This window comes from Phalacrocorax aristotelis, chromosome 19 (assembly GCF_949628215.1).
Source record: "Phalacrocorax aristotelis chromosome 19, bGulAri2.1, whole genome shotgun sequence".
In the NCBI taxonomy this organism is placed as follows: Eukaryota; Metazoa; Chordata; class Aves; order Suliformes; family Phalacrocoracidae; genus Phalacrocorax; species Phalacrocorax aristotelis.
The window spans coordinates 8007029-8025677 of record NC_134294.1 but is presented as its reverse complement, the minus strand read 5'-3'; the positions used below and the strand labels follow the sequence as shown (position 1 = coordinate 8025677).

Sequence of the window (18649 nt, the reverse complement as noted above, 5' to 3'; positions counted from 1 at the left end):
ATCACATGCATCTAAATCCTGCTAGAAATTTGTTTTGTTTCACCTTTTAGGCTTTGTAGAACATCAACCCGAGTTGTCCCTCCATGTATCTACTTGCAGCAGTCTGTGTCTGTGGATGTCAAAGGAGAAGTCTCTATGTCATTATAGGTCAATCTGTCAGCAAGAGTTAACCACGGAGGAAAAATATATAGAGAAATGCCTATATTTATACTGAAAACTGGGGTCATTGTTTTTAGCAAAGTAGTTTGAGAGAATGAAGTGCATGGAGTTGTCTAGCTGAGACTTTAGAAGGTATGTTTTACATTTGTTTGTAGTTATCTGAGGTTCAAGAGGTGCAGCAGACAGAGCCTTAGTCAAGTGAGCAAAGGCCCAATAAATATATTGTGAAGTAAACCAGGGCAATGTTGGTCATATCTCACACAGAGTCAGGTTGGCTTGGTTCTTTGTCAGGAACGGTATTGAGGCATAAAAGAGGTAATTGATGGAAAAAACAAAGGAGCCACTTTCAGAAGTAAGCTGAGAGCCCCTCACCAGCCATTTCTAATTATCTGGTTTTGTGGCAGAGTTTCAGAGCCCCGAGTGTGCACCAAGGTTTCAAAACAGATTTGGCTTCCCTGCTTATACGGCTCGATTACAATTTCACAATCATAAGGGCTTTTTTGAATGTGGGGAGTTAGAATCTTGTTGAAAGCAGTTGGGTCCCAGAAACTGAAGTTAGACATTGTCAGGTTATATTAAAGAGAGAAGCTTTGATTAAAAAAAAAAAAAAAAAAAAAAGGCTTCATTTGAGCCCTCCCTGGTTCCTGGGAAATGATGAGAGAAACAGCTGTACTACAAGTATGCTGTATCTCTTCTCACCTTGCCCATTGCGATGTCTGCTTTATGGAGACCTTCCACGTGCCTTTAAACTACTGGTTTCTTTTCCCCAAAAGGATTTTTTTTTTTCCTTTGGAAATACCCTGGCTTTTTAGGGGTGTTTTGGTTGTTCTGGGTTTTTTTTTGGTCTGTTTTTGTTTAAATTTTTAAAGACTTTAAGAAACTCCAAAGATTGGGCTTAGCTTCATCTGGTACCAAAAAAACCCTAAACTCCTCCATGTGAAGCTTCACATTGTTACACATCTTTTGCGCATCCCATGTTCAGATTGCTACACAGTAAACTATAATAAGGCATGCAGTTATTCTAATGCAGATCTACTCCCACGCAGCACGACGGCACTCGGCTGAACCCTGAGCGTTACATTCCCAATCACAGTGGGGGCTTTTTATGTCGCTTCCACTGATGAACTTCAAAGCCCTCTTTTCTTCCCTACTGTTTTATTTCTATCTGAATTACTGTAATCTTGTTTGCTCTCATGTAAAACACTTGTTTTCATTGGAAGGAATTTTTTTAGTAACTCTTTTCTGCAAACATTCTAGCATAAGGATCAAAAAAAAGTTTAAAAACATGGGTAACCCTGTTGGAAAGTAAGGGTAACAAGTTTTTGTTTTCCAGTGTGGAACCAAGTAATTCCCTATTTAACGTAAGTAGATACTAACCTAGTCCAGTTTCACAAACAGGAAATTAAACCAGCAAAATTGATTTTCTTGTGCCCAGGGGCCAAGGCCACTCCTCAGGCTGCGCGGTTTCGATCCCTCCCGCTCCCATTCTATAGCGAGCAGCGCACGAGAGTGACGTGACCAGCACCACAAACACGTTCACTTTAGTACTCCACGAAAAAAGTTATGTGTTCGTGTACAAACGCTTCAGTGTAAGTCTGCAGCAGAACCTATGGCTCTGAATCCACACCAAGACCTCTCTGGTCGGTGCCACCAGACTCACAGCAGTATATTTCGTGTAGAGCACCGCGCAGTGAGAGCGCTGTGCAGTAAGAACGGAGCTGCTCCAGTTTCGGCTCACCGCTGACGCATGAGAAGTGCGTAGGCTTTTTGTGGTGACTCTTCACCGGAAGAATTTCACAAACCAGGACAAAGTGGCCAAAAATAGAAAATTAATAGCCAAGAATACTACTTTCCAGCTTCTGCTGGAATGAGCATACAGACCCATCATTTTCTTCTATTTTAGAAGTCACAGCAAAGCGTTCCTACTAAGGCTTCACTGCCTTTGCTCCCTCACAAAGTCCTTGTCACATCACTCATCGCTACTCCTCTGCAGGCTGAAACCAGCACGTCATAAAGGTCCCCGGAACTCCTAAGTTTGATTTCTTTCAGGCTACTGAGGAAAGGGATCGACAGGACTGAGCCAAGGTCTTAACGCAACAAAATTCGTATTTGGCTAGAGGTGTCTCATGTCACAATGAAGACAGCTGATACTCGTATGCCCATTGGCTCTTAGCACATTCTGTACTACGCTTGCTCAGATCAGCGACTTGGAGTACTGACATGCATTGAGATCACCGATAGGGACTCGTCTTTGAGGCCAGCTCGTCTCAATGGCAGAACGCAGACTTGAACACAGCTCCATCGCCTCCTTCCTTGTACGCTAGTTCATCAGCCCAGACATTCCTGATGAGGGAACAATCTCCGCGCTGAGCAGCAAGGAGTGACCTTGAAGGGCGCATCTGAAATTTCAACCAAACACAAGCCTGTTACCTGCCCCCCACCCCCTTAGAGAAGCAAAAATAATTTCTTAAATTTGCTCTTTGACTCAAAACAGTGTGAAATCAGTAATCCAGCAATGGACTTTTTGCCCCCATTTAAACCTCTCAGTCACGATGACTTTGAAGATCATGAAAGAGCTCAGATGCTCAAAGCATCTTAGTAGATTTTCTAGAAAGGGGTCTCATCATTTCAGTACGTGTCAGAAAGGCTGTGGAGATAGCAGCTAAAAAAAACCCAACCTGGTCTTATTTTCCTTCCAGGAAAGTTAAAATTCCCTGTCAAGACTGTTGTAATAATGATTCCAATAAATTTTCCTCATAAGCCTACAGATAAGAGATTTCTTCGCTCTTGTCATTTGGTATCTTCTACTAGCAGTAATATTCACTCGCTTGCTCTAAAACTAAAGAGAGCTGTCCCTGAGGCCGGGCTGCTGGTGAGTGACACTGGTAACAATTTCTTTCCAAAACAACTAATTTGATCTGCTTTCTTATTCCTCTCCCTACAGGCACTCACTATGGCACCAATTCAGGCAACACATGTACCACACCTGGATGCGTTACAGCAGGTAATGATGTTACTCTGAATGATTATTGCAGAGGTGGTGTTTTTACATGTTGTCTGTCCTACGGAACCTGAGTAAACAATAGTTCAGGCTTTAAGACTGAAGGAGTTGAAAAGGAGTTTCCCCTTGGACTAGATACACATTGCTATTACTGTCAAAGGCAGCAAGTACAGCTGTCCTCAAATACAGTTCCATGTGTAAGCACTGAGCAAAACACCCCTATTCTTCTCCTTTGCGTGCTTTCTTTGTCACCAGGAGTATCATTCCTAAGGAAATAGCGCACTAAAATTGCCTGTGTGGTCAGCAGTTCTCTGGCTCTGGCCTGAGCCTCTAGAATGTGGATTGACCAACACGGTCTGTATCTATGAAGTGCCGTGAGAATCCTCTTAGACCAAGTTTTCTCCCAGAGAGAATGCATTCTACACATGGGGCTATTCACCTTATTTTTGGCATCTACTTGTACACCTCAACAGAGGTAACACTCCAGCACAGACATTCCCGATTGCCCCCTGGAAACACCGATTTTGTGGGCAGGTACCTAAGCTAGGGCTGCGGGGGGGGACCGCAGGCAGCTCGCTCACACCTGTAAGGCACGGTGCTGTGGGAGGATTAGTCTGCTATTCAGAGGTTCCCTCTGTAAAGCAGTACGATTGCAGTGCAAGTGTCTGCTGTCAGGTGCTTCCTTGCATTTTTAAACAGAAAAGAGGATCCTTTGAGTTATAATACATGAGAATGAGTCTTACCCGCTATAAGCAGCATAAGCAAGGTGCCTTCTTGCCAAGCAGCTTCTTGACAGTCTCTGGTAGTCCCAGAGATTACTGGGCAATCTGTGGAATTCAACTGTCTGATTTTGATACCTAGCTGCTAGAATAATTCAGAATATGGACCCAACAGCTGACCCTTGCAAGGATTTCTACCAGTATGCCTGTGGGGGCTGGCTGAACCGGCATGTTATCCCAGAAACTAGTTCCAGATACAGCATTTTTGACATCCTGAGAGACGAGCTGGAGATCATCCTAAAAGGTAGGAACGAGGCCACTCTATCCTTGGCTATGCACTTGTCTTTAGATGTTATTTACTGCACATTATACAGAGAAATAAACTTCCAGAAGTGTTGGTTGTGATTTTTTTTTCTCTAGTCCTTTAATCTCCACATCTCTTACTACACCCATTTTGTGGGAACATCCTGTTCTCACTGAAGATTAGCCATAGGTGATTTGGTACTAACTTCAAAAGGAGCAGGACAAGCTGTATGCATGTCCTCCTTCCTGACAGTTTTTCCATTAATAGCTGCTTTAAAGAGCACTCTAGTTTCACAGTAATTGAAGCCTACAGTAACAAGTATTTATCATAGCCCTGAATTCTCAGTGATTTCTATGAAGAGATCAAAGCTCTCCATGGCAAAAAAAAAAAATCTCACTGCCACGGTTCCTTCCCCAGGTGTGCTGGAGACTTCAGATCAAGGGGACAGAGAAGCATTTCAGAAAGCTAAAATACTTTACAAGTCATGCATGAATGAGAGTGAGTCTCTTCTTGTTCTGTTGAATCTCTTGTTCAATACCAAATGTACAAAAGTACCAGTGTACTTTTATGCACAAGTCCAGTCAACAGCTATCTAATCTGCATGACCTTGCCTGGAAAGCTAATCTGCAGATGAATGAAGATGCCTTGGTACATCATTAAGGCTTAATATATACACTCTGGGATGCACAAAGGCTCGGTGTTGGTTACACACCTCTGGTATCAATGCAAAGCCTTCCCTCCTGAATGCAAAAGTGTGTCCTGTTTCATCCCTCCCAAACCAATTCAGTCAAAATCAGTGCTGAAATCAACAGAATTCAGTTTCAGATGTGAACTGTTAGGACCATTACCTTTTTTGGGTGTTTGTTTTTGTTTTTTTTTTCTTTTTTCCTATGAAAACAATATAGTATTTGTTTTTCAGGTCTTATAGAGCAAAGAGATTCATTGCCTCTACTAGAGGCCTTAACAATGGTTGGAGATTGGCCAGTGGCTTCTGCAGACTGGAATAAGACCAAAGGTAATGCTGTGCCTGAGAGAGTTCAGTAGTGTTAAACCAGAATTATTTACCGCACTGAAGAGGCTACTGTCATTGAATTAGATCCTTCGTTTTAACTTTTTCTTCATAAACAAAAGTCAGGGTATCATATATATTTAGCACACTGATCTGTATAGAGACAATAATAGCAATTTAATACCCATATTACAAAGTCTCGTTCATGAACAGCGTGCATTTTAAGCCAGTTAGGAAACCTAAAGGACCAACATTAATAATGAAAACAAAAGAAATAGAACCAGTATAGCTGTGTTTTAATGCTTGCATATGAATTAGGGTTTGGAGCATAACTACCTGACTAGGCAAGGTCACGGTGATTTATACTGTGCATAGGCTATTGCCTATAGATAGCTATAGATGAAAATTTACCAATTACTATACATCACTGACACAGATAAGGCCAGTAAGAACATCCTAGCAATTTCTAGCCATTATAGGAGTGTCCTGTACAAATATTCTCAGATCATGCCCGGTTTGGTTCTAAACCATTTCAGCAATAAGCTTGCAAACTATACAACTGCATCGGTCCTGACACATATTGGTAAGTGATGTATATTTTCCCTTTTATCTCCCAGAGCCAAACTGGAGCATGGAAGAAAAACTCTCCATAATGAACTCCAGATTTAACAAACGTGTCCTCATTGACATGTTTGTATGGAATGATGACCGGGATTCCAGCAGACACATCATTTATGTAAGAAAAAAACAAGGAATTTTTTTTACATACCAGAATCATAATGGATAATTATTTACATTGCATACAGATTAGTTTTCTGTAAGTCAGTGCAACAGTACTATACCCCAAGTGGCAGATCCTTCTCAAAGTCTTATTGGGAAACATTTTATGGTAGCATAATTTTTGTTGCAGTTAAAGAAATAAGAAAAAAAAAATCAATGAAAAGAAAATACAAGAAGAATGAATTCAATCAATGGATTGATTTTCGCTGATTTATACCACTTAAGGGTTGTAAATTCTTGTGACTTGCAATATGATGGTGAGGTTTAATATATAGCAGGAAACGTTTTTAGAACATGTAAATAGTTTTTTAGAGTTTGTTTATTTATGCTTATTCATGAAGTCTAGCCCTCAAGCAACTTCTTTTGGTAATTGCTTGAATTTATTCTTAGGTCTCAATGGTTACCGAAAGATTGTGCTTAACAACCCACACTAAGTATCCATCCTGTCCTTATCTAGAAATCCAGAGACAAAAGTTGTACCTTCCATCTCACCCCAGTTCCTAGAAAGCTAAAGTTCTGTGATTGTTTGGTAAGAGCGTACTGTTGCCACTCCAACACTGACAGGATGGCACACACAGCCTTTCACATTGCTTTTCAAGGATACCATTGGACAACACCAGTTCCTGTTCATCACTAACTAAAGAAATATGATTTCCTTCAGATTGACCAGCCAAGTTTAGGAATGCCATCCAGGGATTACTACTTTAATGGGGGCAACTATCAAAGAGTAAGTATTCCTTGTAATTTATTTATTATGTGCTACTAAAACATCTTTATTACTTATTCTTGTGTTTTGGAAAACTCAGATACGACTCTTCATGTCATGTAACAACCAGAATTAGACTGTGACATTCATTACACCATTTTGGCGTAATTAGGAAAAAAAGTAGCAGAGTTTACAAAAGGACTGAATAAATATCAAGCCTCCCCAGAACTGGCCAATTCATACAGATGAGAAGGTTATGGGAAAATAAGATCAGCATGTTTTATAGCTTAAACAATGTCTAATTTTGAAGGATAGGTTCATATTTTCAGTGCATGTTATCTTGAATTTGCTTTTGTCTTCTTCTAAAGCCACTGGTTCTAGATAATATTTTACAAGATACTGGAAAGATGGATTATAAGTATGGGAGAGGAATTGTCATGCTGGAGCATATTTGAACATACAATGCCCCAAAATACATTTTGTTGAACACCAAAGTATTCAGACTTTTTCACATGTTGATTTATGGGAAAAAAGTTAAAAATAAAGTGTTTTACGTGGAGCAGCAAAAGCTACATCAATGGAACAGATACTCTGCTAGTCAGAAACTGCTGCCACTTACTCTTCCCTTTCCCCAAAATTACGTGAGAGATTATTTTCTGGCTGCTTTCCTCTGCCAATGCTCAGAGCAAAAATGTGGGGGTTTCTGTAAATACATAGAAAGCTGTTGCAAACACAGCCAGATAATTTATCAGTTTCCAAGATGAAACTACTGTTCTAGTACATTTTTTTTCCTCCATTATGTCATACTAACAAAGAGTATTTGCAGCCTAACATCAAACCAATTTTCCTAACACGAATGGAAGGGAATAGAGACACAACAATCAGCATTTTAGACTCTTTTGTCTACTGGCTGTAAAGGCAGATGATAACATCAGTGAGACTAGGGGTTTTTTTCTTACTTCAGAGTAAGACTCTATTCTCAGATATAATATAGTCTAAAATACAGCCCTGTGAAGATTTTATGAGATTGTGTCCACACCTTCTGGACAGCTTTGTCTACTGCCAACTTCTGTTAATCTCTCTCATGACACAAAACAACCTCCACATAGTTGTGCTGGGAACTGCAGATAGCCGCTGGAACTAGGATTCTATTCTGCAAGTTTCACCTATATAGTGGCACTTACAGTAGAAAAGAGGGATATTTATGCATCATTGCATGGAAGTCAGTCTTCCACTGACTTGTAGGAGGTAGAAATTGGGTACGTTACATAGATGATCCCAAAGTAGCAAAAGAAAACCAGCATGGTTTAATATAGTTTTGATTTGAAGCTATAAGGAAGAAGGGCTAAGGCTGTGTTTTTAATCTTAATGACTAAGGAGGAGACACAACCCCTTTTTATTTGGTATTTAACAGCTCACTTCCCACAGACAATGAACCAAACTGATGACCCAAACTCCCCCTGTGCTTAGTCCAGCATCTTTTGGCAAAACTCATACTGAGGCCTGTGGGAGTCTGGCCTGATTAACGCCTCAGCATTCAGCCTAAAAACTCAAATCATCATCGTGTAAGTGCCCAGACTCAATTTCACAACAGTTACTGTATTTATCTGATTTCCAAGGTCTGTGTAGGAAGAAAAGGGTGCAAGAAGAATAAGTAGTATTAAGCTTTCCTGCATCAGAGATCAGTACTGCCTCAGCAGCCAAATATCTTTTCAAAGTCTGTTCAGAGGCATAAATCACAGCCATACCCTCCTATTAGAAATAAAGCAAAGGTATCATTGGGAACCATCTGACACAGAACTTCTCTTTCAGACAGTAAAAGCAGAGAGTTCACAAGACTGACAGTGCTTCTTTCAGAGAACTTAAGCCTTCCATGTTTACCCTGATATTTTGGCTAGTAGGGAGCAATATTCCCGTAGCGTAACTGAAAGCACAGAGCTTCCTCTTTGCTCAAGTAGTCATTCTAATCCAGAACGCCAGGGAGTTGGATCACACAGACAAGCGGGAAGTGTTGCTTTCACTACATATTTTGAGACTGTCAGCTGCACTGCAAGGTGTTCCAGGATGAACCGAGGGCCGAAGTATTGCCATAGTACCTATTAGTGTAGAAAAAAAAATACAAGAACAATGGAGGGGGGAGTGTTGCGTTGGAGACAAAGGCAGAGGCTGTGACCTCTGGGCCAAACTTCTTCACAGCACACTGTAAAGCTAAAATAACAAGAAGGGTGGTTTGCCAAATGACAGACAGCAAACCTTTTCTTCGCAATGCTGCACACATGTCCCATTTCTTGTGCGCAGGTGAGAGAGGCTTACCTGCAGTTCATGATCACCATCGCCAAAATGATCCGGGAAGACAAGAATATGTCTAAAGACGATTCTTTTGTCCAGGAGGAAATGGCAAAGGTTATGGAGCTTGAAACAGAGATTGCAAACGTGAGTACAGAAATCAAGAACAACTCGGGATTTGGGAGGGAAGGGGCGAGGGGGAGAGAGTCTCCTGTTCTTTTGTGCAGCAGTTTTCAACACAGCCAGAAACTCATGGCCTAGAGGGAAGAAGACTTGGTATACTGTGAGCAGCCCAGAAATCGGAGCCTCTGTGTATATGATTATGTCTACTGTATACACTGCTGCTGTGTCTGCTCCCTAGCATATTTGTTTGTAGATTATCCTGCTTTAGGAAACTTCCATCTTCTGCTAAAGGTTCACTATGATAACACCAGGGCTAGCTCCCTTGCATCCTTAGAAGTCTGAAGCACCCTAAAAAAATAGGCAGCTTAGTCTTCCATTCTGAAGCGAACAGAGGGAACCACTTGGCTCAACGTATTACTGAAACGTTATTGAATGGGGGGAGGGGGGGAGGGCCTCAGTTCCTGTACTGACATTTAGAAAGCAGGACTGGACACCATCAAATGAGCTTTCTTTTCCAAAATAAATTGGTTTATTTGCATATTATTTGAGTGTGTAGATGTGCACATGCATGCATGCGATTTCAGCCATTGACACTTGGGTCAGCTGATTCTAGTAATAACCTTGTTAATGTCTTCAGGCAACCACCCCAGCAGAAGAAAGGCATGATGTGACCTTGTTGTACAACAAAATGACCTTAAAAGAGCTACAGGAAAAGTTTGCATTGAATGTAAGTGGTTCATGAGCAGTTTAATACTTTCAGCCTCCTCTTATTACCATGTCAGTTGGAAATGGCTTGCGAATTTCAGTGATGAAACAAAGAGGGACATAATCATTCCCGTTCTTAATCTTGTCTTCAGAATCTCTTAAAAAGCATTTTTCTACTGAACAGCACTACAACTATATTCAATCTCATAGACTGTACAAAGTCCAGACAGTTACTGGCATTGGTATGTCTTTCTGTCTGCCTAGGAATTTAACTGGACCTTCTTCATCCAAGGTGTCATGTCTTCAGTGAGTGTTCAGGTAGACCCAGAAGAAGAGGTGGTTGTATACGGCATGCCCTATCTGCAAGAGCTGAAAGCAATTATCTCAAAGTACTCAGCAAGGTAAAGGAACTGGAGAATATCCAAAACAAAAGTTACAGAAGTATTGTGGAAATGTAAATTGTTGAGCCCACTTGCTAGTTCTGCCAGAGCTTCTCCGAGAAAAGTGACACCACTTCACTGTAACAATATGGGTAATGCCTTCAATGTCCTACGGTCCAAAGTGCCGTGGTACTGGGCATCTCACCTGCTCGCACGCTTAGAAAAGGTTAACTAGGAAGAGAAAACCACGTCACAGGCTTAGCTCTTGTTATACTCTAGTAGAGAAATAAATAAAAACCCTAATGAATCACTGAACAGACGTGGTAGTGCAGTCCTCGGTCTGGATGCCTCTACAGTTAGCCAGTCTGTTAAATAAGAACAGTCACCTGTAAACGGTATGAAACTGATGACTGGCAGCAGCCAGTTGCTTTCTTACCTCCATTCAAAATTAAGATCCCCCTCTGACTGTCTGCACTAGTGTTGCTTTTTACAGGGGATTGAACTCAGCTTTTGCTTTCCTGCACAGCACCATCCAGAACTACCTCATCTGGCGATTGGTAATTGATCGAGTCAGCAGCTTGAGTCGGCGTTTCAAGGATGCTCGGGCCAGCTACAGGAAGGTATTTCCTCTCTTCCTAAAGCAATGGTAGATCACTGTACTGGAAGGGAGTCCCGCAGTCACCAAAACAAGTCCGTGCCAATACAATGACATTATTATGTCATGTAATCCCCAAAGAAATCCAAGAACAGCAATCACAACAATGGAAACCTTTGTCCTGGGTTAACCGCCTCTTCAGGCAATGATTTAGAAAAGATGCATAGGCAGAATTAATCCTGTGGTGTTTTGCATTGCAGGCACTTTACGGGACGACACTGGAAGAAGCCCGCTGGAGGGAGTGTGTGAGTTATGTCAACAACAACATGGAGAACGCAGTGGGAGCAATGTATGTCAGGGAGACATTTGCTGGTGAGAGCAAGAGGATGGTATGTAGTTTACCCTTCATACTATTGTACGTCCGCAGTGTCTGCAGTACCCATTCCCCTCCACCTGATCTCCCAACCTATTTTGGCTGTTAAAGATATCAATCAGCCAAGAGTCAGAAAGCATCATAACGAGTTCTTATGCCCTTAAATGCCAAGTACCATGTTTTAGAGCATAGAACTGGGGGACATCACCTTTCAGTGGGAAGCTTTTCACCCCTCCTTAGCTGTGACTGGGAAAAATAGCATTTGAATGATTAATTTCTTACTGCCTCTCTTTTAGGTCCGAGATTTAATAGATAAGATTCGTGAAGCATTCATTGAGACTTTAGATGAGTTACAGTGGATGGATGACACATCTAAGGAGAAGGCTCGTGAGAAGGTCAGAGATGATAAGGAACTTCAGTATTCTGTCATGAATATGAAATCTTTGGAATTTTGTAGCATCACTATTCCCAATTCCTCTAAAAATGAGAGGAAAAAAAACTTTGATGTTCACTGTCCTGTTATTCATTATTCTATTACATTGTCCTTTTCTTTTTAACCCTTTTTGTTAACTCACATACATTTGTATTTCCTTTAATGAGTCTTGTGAACCACTTTATAAATGAACGATGGCGGCACCCAATGCATCAACTAGACTGACAACTGAATGCGATGCAATCCCCCAAAGAAAACTTTTCAAACTTTTCATTGACTTTAGGACCAGCAGCACTGTTCCAATAGCTGTTCCAAAAAAAAAAAAAAAAAAGAAAGGTACTAAATGAGGGTTAAGCCCAGTCCCTGTCAGAGTGTGCTGTAGGGTCTGCAAGTCTACCAGAGTGGCTGGACACGAGGAGATGAGGTAAAGACTGCATGTTGCATATTAAAAAAGAGTCCCACTAGACAACAGGGTGCATTTGAACAAGGTCAAAACAAAAAACAATATTTGCATCCAATTTCTCACAAACAGGTGGACAATAGCAATAAAGAACTTGAACTATATGTTTTTGAAACTTAAAAAACACTCCACAATTAAGAGGAAACATTAAACTCTTTTCTTCTAGGCAATGGCAATTAAAGAACAAATTGGCTATCCAGATTATATTTTGGAAGATCAGAATGAAAAACTAGATCAGGAATATGCCAACGTAAGTATGCTGTGCGTACCTCGATAAGTACCCCAATATAAAAGCCCACCTCTATTTTCTTGCCACTTGGAATCCTTATCCCTGTGCAACTGTCATTTCCAAGTGACTGGACAGCATACGAACATGATTGCGTTGAGGATTTTGTAAATAAATGCATGCAGAGAGCTAACTATTAAGTGATATCTTGCAATCACAACATTTTTTAGAAGATACATCCAGTGGCATGAGGAATTCCTCTTTCCGCACCGCTTAATAATATACTTGGATATCTGTTTCTTTAGTTAAACTTCAGTGAACACAATTACTTTGAAAACATTCTGGAAAACCTGAGAGCTGGAGCCCAAAAGAGCTTGAAAAAACTTCGAGAGAGAGTTGATCAAGATATGTGAGTTTCCAGACCGCATGCTACAGACACAGTGTAGATTCTGGAATAGTGGTTATCGTGTTTAAGGCATATGCTGTGGATGGCTGAGAATGCTTATGCCTGAGATCTAAGTTATTTCCTTGGAACTCCTGTCTTGTGGTAGGAATTCATCCAGTTCTCCTGGAATCTTTCTAATCCTTCATCAAGCTGCTTCACATTCAGTTATTACATTGAAGCTACTTAACACAAAAGCAGTGACAGATATTCCTGTCAACTCAGCAAGGAGATGAGATAAGCAATATCATAGAACCTCTGAAAATTTATAACTGGGGGAAAAAAGGCTTAAAATATTCTGGCCAGAATTCTGTTTGAAATAGGCCCAATCTTGGGGAAGTTTAGCACCGATCTAATTTGTGTCCGTTTCTAGCTGATCACTTCACGCTGTGCCTGGTAAAGCGTAAGTGTATTTTTGAGGCAGTGCCTGCCATAGGTGCGGGTTTGGCTGCTTCACGATCCCTCCTTTGACTCCACAAAGGCATCCTGGGTCAGCCTCAGGCCTTAGCCTGTGTTGCCCTGTCTGTTACCTCACGGTTCTCTACCCTTAGGGAAATCCTCAGCTAGTGCTAGTCTTAATCAGAAGTAGCACGTTCATAAATTATTACCAACAAGGTAATAATTTATCCAATCCAATATCCAATAAATAATCCAAGGTGAGCAGTTGGCGTCACTAACCAGTAAGAAGCATCAGTACACACCATCACCAGGACAACCCCTCCGGTCCTTCAAGTGCAGTTGAGCTCCTGCCAGGCCCATGACATGGATATGCCCCAGAAGCCCGAGCTTGCACATTCAGCAACAAATGCCTTGGAATATGACCTGATTTCTAGAGCTACGAGCTAGCCAATCTGGACTTTTAATAGTCCAGTTAGCTGCGTTGGAGGTGCCCAGCTCAGGAAGCTGGCTGGCAAAGCTACTGCTGAATACATTAGTGACAGATACACTGTAAGGGAAGGCAGAAATAAGGAAGCTAATACCAATCTGACGTGCTGTTCGCCTGTAGGCTTCCAGCCAGCGTGATGCTGGAAGAGAATATCTTAAGACAAAGGAAAGTAGATTCCAGTAAGAATTTCAAACACCCTTTCACAAAATATTAATAACTCTGTGTTATTTTACAAGCAAACAAAAACTCTCCAAAGGGAAGCATTAGTTAAATTGTTGCAAAGCCTGTTCATTTTTTCTATCCCTCTTCCTGTGAAGCAGTTTTAACTCAAAACGCGAGCACACAACGCAGACACTTAGAAACCTCCAGTGAATTACTGATGAGCTCTGCACCTAGGGAATTTTGTGATCAGTCATCTAAATACAGAGCATTTTGTCCATTTCCTCATTTCTTGAGGAATTAATCATGGTGCTCTTCATAGCAAAAAATTTTTGCACAGCATTGGTGTTCTTAACCCACAAACTGTTACAGATCACTGCTGCCTTTTACCATCTGTCTACAGACACAGATGGTAGCCCTTTTGCCAAAATTCCCAGTACCTCTCCTCATTCCACATGTGGCTTAAAGCCTGTGTGTGGGAAGCTTTTCATGGATGCATGAATCAGGCCTCCTTAGTCTGGTAGCTTGATGATATATGAAATACCAATAACTTGCACTTTTTCTATGTAATGAGCTACATCTTCCCAGTGATGTCTGTCCAGTGGGTTGAAGGGGTCCCCCAAGGAGCCATAAAACCAGTTTTCACCCCAGATCACTGTTTAATTAAACTGAAGGAAAAGTATATAACTAATATTGCTGATTTCAATGATTAGATAATGCTATTAAGAAAGTTAGCCATTGTTCATAATCATAGCCTTCTTGGGGGGTATGGGGAAGGTGGGTGGGTTAGTTATTACAAGCTACCTGGCCAGCTACAAACATTTCATATATCAGGCATGCCAAGGAGACTTTTTTCACAACAGACTGGCCTTCAGAGCAAAACTCTTCTGGAAAATTCTCAAGCACCCCCTTGAATTCAGGAACAGGTTCCTACTCCCTCTCTATGCACGTGCTACACGCAGGTTAGTGGCAACACCAGCACAACCCATTTCTACCTCTTCGTCTTGTTCCCAGGCTGGGAGGAACAGTCCTCTCTAGTCTGTTAGCCCAGAGCAACCAGCTTTTCAAGCACTGAAAGCGATAGACATGAGCTGTATTCCTTCAGCAGGAAGTTTGATTTCATTCCAGAGCAGCCCGCAAGCAGTTGTGTCAAAGCAACAGCGGATACAGCAACTAGGGCATCACAAGACACATTAAGGACAAGAGATGTGGGAAGAAGAGTACCTTGGGCTGATGCTGCAGAATACTTATGAGTGCATGGCTTCAGGCTGTTTTTGCATGGTGACTAGAAGCATTTGTCAGAGGTAGAAGAGAAGGGGAGGAGAAAGAGAAATATAAAGAATAAAAAGTTATCAAGCTATTGGAGAGAGTTTCCAGAAGTAGCGTACTTAACAATTACTTCTCCAAAGGTTAACACTTATTATCTATGAATTATTGGGCTCCAAATACAGACATTTATATATCTGACTGTTGGAAAAATTAAAACCAAATCATCAAAGTTTGGCCTCAACTTCCAGTTTGAGTAACTGCCTTCTGCTGCTCAAAATGTCTTCTAAATGCTAATTTTCTTTTGAGTGTAAACTAGTCATTTATTTTCAAGCTCACACAGTGTTAAGATGAGCTGGTGAACACTTAACACATTCTGCCCCAATGTGGCTGTTGAACATTCAAGAGCAAAAGCATTTCTCACTTTAACTTGGCATTGTTTTGGATGAAATGTGCCCATAAATGAGACACCAGTTATTTCCTGGTATTAGTATTTCAACAGCTGTGTTCAGTGGCACCCTTCTTCCCTACATCAATCCTTTCCTTACATGCAGCCTGCATTTTTAATAGTAATAATTCAATAAAAAGAATGTCTAAAAAAATAATTACTAACTTTGTGTGCAACATTTATTTTTAGATGGATAATTGGAGCTGCAGTGGTCAATGCATTCTATTCCCCCAATCGGAACCAGATAGGTAGGTTTACAAACCATTTTAAACAGCTGCATGGAACCAATTAATGATTTTTTTGCACCACAGGGGTGCAAGTCTGCTATCCAGAGGCAAACTTGCCTGTGCCCTTATGGAAATTCCGGGTAAGGTAGGCAGGCTGTTCTTTTCAGGCAGCCGCTTTGTGGATGAATATTCAGCTCTGCACCCCCCCACGCTTGGCAGGCATAGTTTATATACTGTAATTGGAACAGCCTTGTGTTTGAGAGCCTGAGACAGTAACTGCTACTATATGACTGCCAGCTTCAGAAACCAGAGAATGCTCACGGTGTGTTCTGGGCTGTTTGTACTCATGTTTCCACATTCCTGACAAACATATGGGCAGCTCTCCAGTTTGCTATCTGTACAGATGGTACTGGAATTACATTGGTAAGAGGCACACCAGACTGAAGAAACCTACCTCTGCGTATAGAACGTCAGATATGAGGCTTCTTGCAGGGTTGCTAAGACCTTTCTTGTTCTTAGCAGAGAAGATGATCTTCAGACTTACGACATAGTGAACTTGTCTGGCTCCCCACATTCCCTATCTCTGAGCTGGTGCAGGTGGCCACAAATTCAGGTTAAGCCTGCAGGCACTGCAGAGTCTTTGCTGAATTCTAAGCAGCCCAAACAAGTGAGGAACCAAGTAATTTCTAGTAAGCAGTGCATATTCAAATTCCTAGACTGCCAAGAAGAGCTACTACCCAAGAAATGCCAAATACCATAAGAGGAAAAACTCTGTGCCTTTTTTAGGCCAGACAGCATCCTGCTCCCAGGGCAAAGGCCAGAAACGGAAAACAACCCAACCAAGCAACAGTCACAAGGGAAAAACTTAAATAATTGCTAAAAGCAGAAACATCCAAAGTACTCATAATTTAGCTGTCTAGCCTCATCAGAAAGAGCTGTTTTCCATTTATGTAGCTTCCACTTACCTCCACATTGTAGGTACAGTAAAAACAGCAACCAGCCCTTCAGCCGCAGCAGGATACTCCTCTAGCTTGCTAGCACATATCATCCCAGAGATATACTTGTAGGCAAGCTCAGGCTCCCTATTTATCCACAGTTGTTTTATGCTGATCGTAATCAGCTGTGAGCCAGCTTTCCAGGCAGGGAACTTAGGTCTCAAAGACGACTGGTTGCTCTACAACTTTGCCCTTTTAAGTAATATGGAAATAACTCATTTAAGCAACTCAAAGATGAGTATGCAAACCAAAAATCCAAGCATGGCTATCCACAATGGTGTAGATGTTGGTTAAATCCTGTTTATTCCTGCCTCTAGTTCAAGGAAAATAATTTTCCACACTACTTTCAGTTTCCTGCTTGTCTTACACATTTCTCCCCAAACTTGTAGAGATAAAACCGTCTATATAGTCTCTAAATGAAGCATTTGCTATATATTTTCAGTAACTCACTTCTTAGAAAGTACTGTATTAGAATTAATTGTTTGCAGTCTTAATTCCTCTGAAAGTATGTATGCTTTTCACCTTATGGGATGCAGACTAAATCCCATTGGTTCTATATAAGGCTATAAGGGGAAGCATCGAGCTCCTACTGCCCGCCCCCCCGCTCCAGCCTGGCATCCAAGTGCACTTGGCGGCCTGTTGGAATTACTACAGTGCATGTTTTACGCACTGAGTATTGTTGATAATCAGCACGTGATTGCTAACCTTTCTTTTAACAAGAATAAAGCAATAAAACATCCATTAGTTCCCCTATAAAATGGCTCTTAAACACAAACTGTACTTATCTCCAAAAGACAGTTACTAAACATTTTGTTCTTGTCTTGCTGCAGCCTACATTATAGACCAGGTTAGACTGAAGTTGAAACGTAAATGACACTTGCATCGTAAACAAGGAGATATTGTAGCTGCAGATGTGCAAAATTAAATCTTTATTAATGTGTCGTTCCATTTATCAAGAGAAACAATTTCACATGAGGAGGCATGATGTTGTTTCTAATCATTTTATATTTTATGTTCCTTCCCAATCGTTAAACCAAGCGCACAACCTGCCTGCGACGTATGCAGAAATAAAGCTACCTCACAGTATCTCCTTCTCTCTTCCCTTCTTTGCAGTTTTTCCTGCCGGGATTCTCCAGCCTCCCTTCTTCAGCAAACACCAACCACAAGCCCTGAACTTCGGGGGGATCGGGATGGTTATTGGGCATGAAATTACTCATGGGTTTGATGACAACGGTGAGAAGATAACTGAGAAAACATGATTCTTTCGGTGGCTCTCATTGTACTGTAAGAAATTGAGTTACACACTGCTGCGACTGACGTATCGGCGCACGCAGGAGCTCGTACCCGCTAAGTCACTCTCTGGGAGCATACGGGCACACTGTTGAACGCTCGGCAGTGAGCGGTTCAGGAACCAAGCAGGTCACACCAGAAGTAAGCAGATGTTAAAAATAGAGTCAGTGGCCATTCTCAGAAAAAGCTGTTACTTTTACAGCACCGTCACATCGGAAACACAAGGCAAGCAGATATGCTGGCTCCTGAAGTAAAATGAAATCTGTGAACTACATTCCTGGGGTAGATGAGCTGTCAGTGGTGTCAGGAAACCACAAGAGACTTTTTTTTTTTCAACATGAATATTTGAAATAAGTTGACTTTATTGTCTTTCTAGAATGCTGTGTAAAATAATTTGGGGCAAAAACTCACCTCTGATGCCATAAGCCAGTAACTTCTTTTACATGGGTTTTACTCAATGTGGTACTTTTATGTTATTCAAGCTTGTGCAGATTACACATAAGCACGTAATACAGCCTCAGAAATCTACATCCGTAGCAAATTAAAAGCGTGCTTTAGCCAGAGAGCTGAGAACGCAAACACCAGCACTGCAATTCCAGCTTTCTCTTGCTGTGGCAAAGTAATTCTCTACGAGCCTCAGTTGTGTCACACGGACACAGTGTACATGCAGAATAAGC

The 18649-nt window shown here is 41.3% G+C and overlaps 1 protein-coding gene across 5 annotated transcripts in view; it reads left to right on the top strand.

Annotated features, from left to right (window-relative positions):
- The window catches only part of MMEL1 (membrane metalloendopeptidase like 1), a 30337-nt gene that overhangs the window by 5388 nt on the left and 6300 nt on the right, over nucleotides 1–18649 (top strand). For all 5 annotated transcript variants that reach the window (XM_075113933.1, XM_075113935.1, XM_075113932.1 and 2 more), the window contains exons 3-18: nucleotides 3104–3163; nucleotides 4022–4183; nucleotides 4601–4681; nucleotides 5103–5198; nucleotides 5810–5928; nucleotides 6634–6699; nucleotides 8977–9111; nucleotides 9725–9814; nucleotides 10057–10193; nucleotides 10699–10792; nucleotides 11028–11156; nucleotides 11437–11535; nucleotides 12200–12283; nucleotides 12565–12668; nucleotides 15650–15708; nucleotides 17796–17915. In XM_075113933.1, coding sequence (XP_074970034.1) covers nucleotides 3104–3163; nucleotides 4022–4183; nucleotides 4601–4681; nucleotides 5103–5198; nucleotides 5810–5928; nucleotides 6634–6699; nucleotides 8977–9111; nucleotides 9725–9814; nucleotides 10057–10193; nucleotides 10699–10792; nucleotides 11028–11156; nucleotides 11437–11535; nucleotides 12200–12283; nucleotides 12565–12668; nucleotides 15650–15708; nucleotides 17796–17915 — 1635 coding nt within the window. The remainder of the gene's footprint in view (nucleotides 1–3103; nucleotides 3164–4021; nucleotides 4184–4600; nucleotides 4682–5102; nucleotides 5199–5809; nucleotides 5929–6633; nucleotides 6700–8976; nucleotides 9112–9724; nucleotides 9815–10056; nucleotides 10194–10698; nucleotides 10793–11027; nucleotides 11157–11436; nucleotides 11536–12199; nucleotides 12284–12564; nucleotides 12669–15649; nucleotides 15709–17795; nucleotides 17916–18649) is intronic.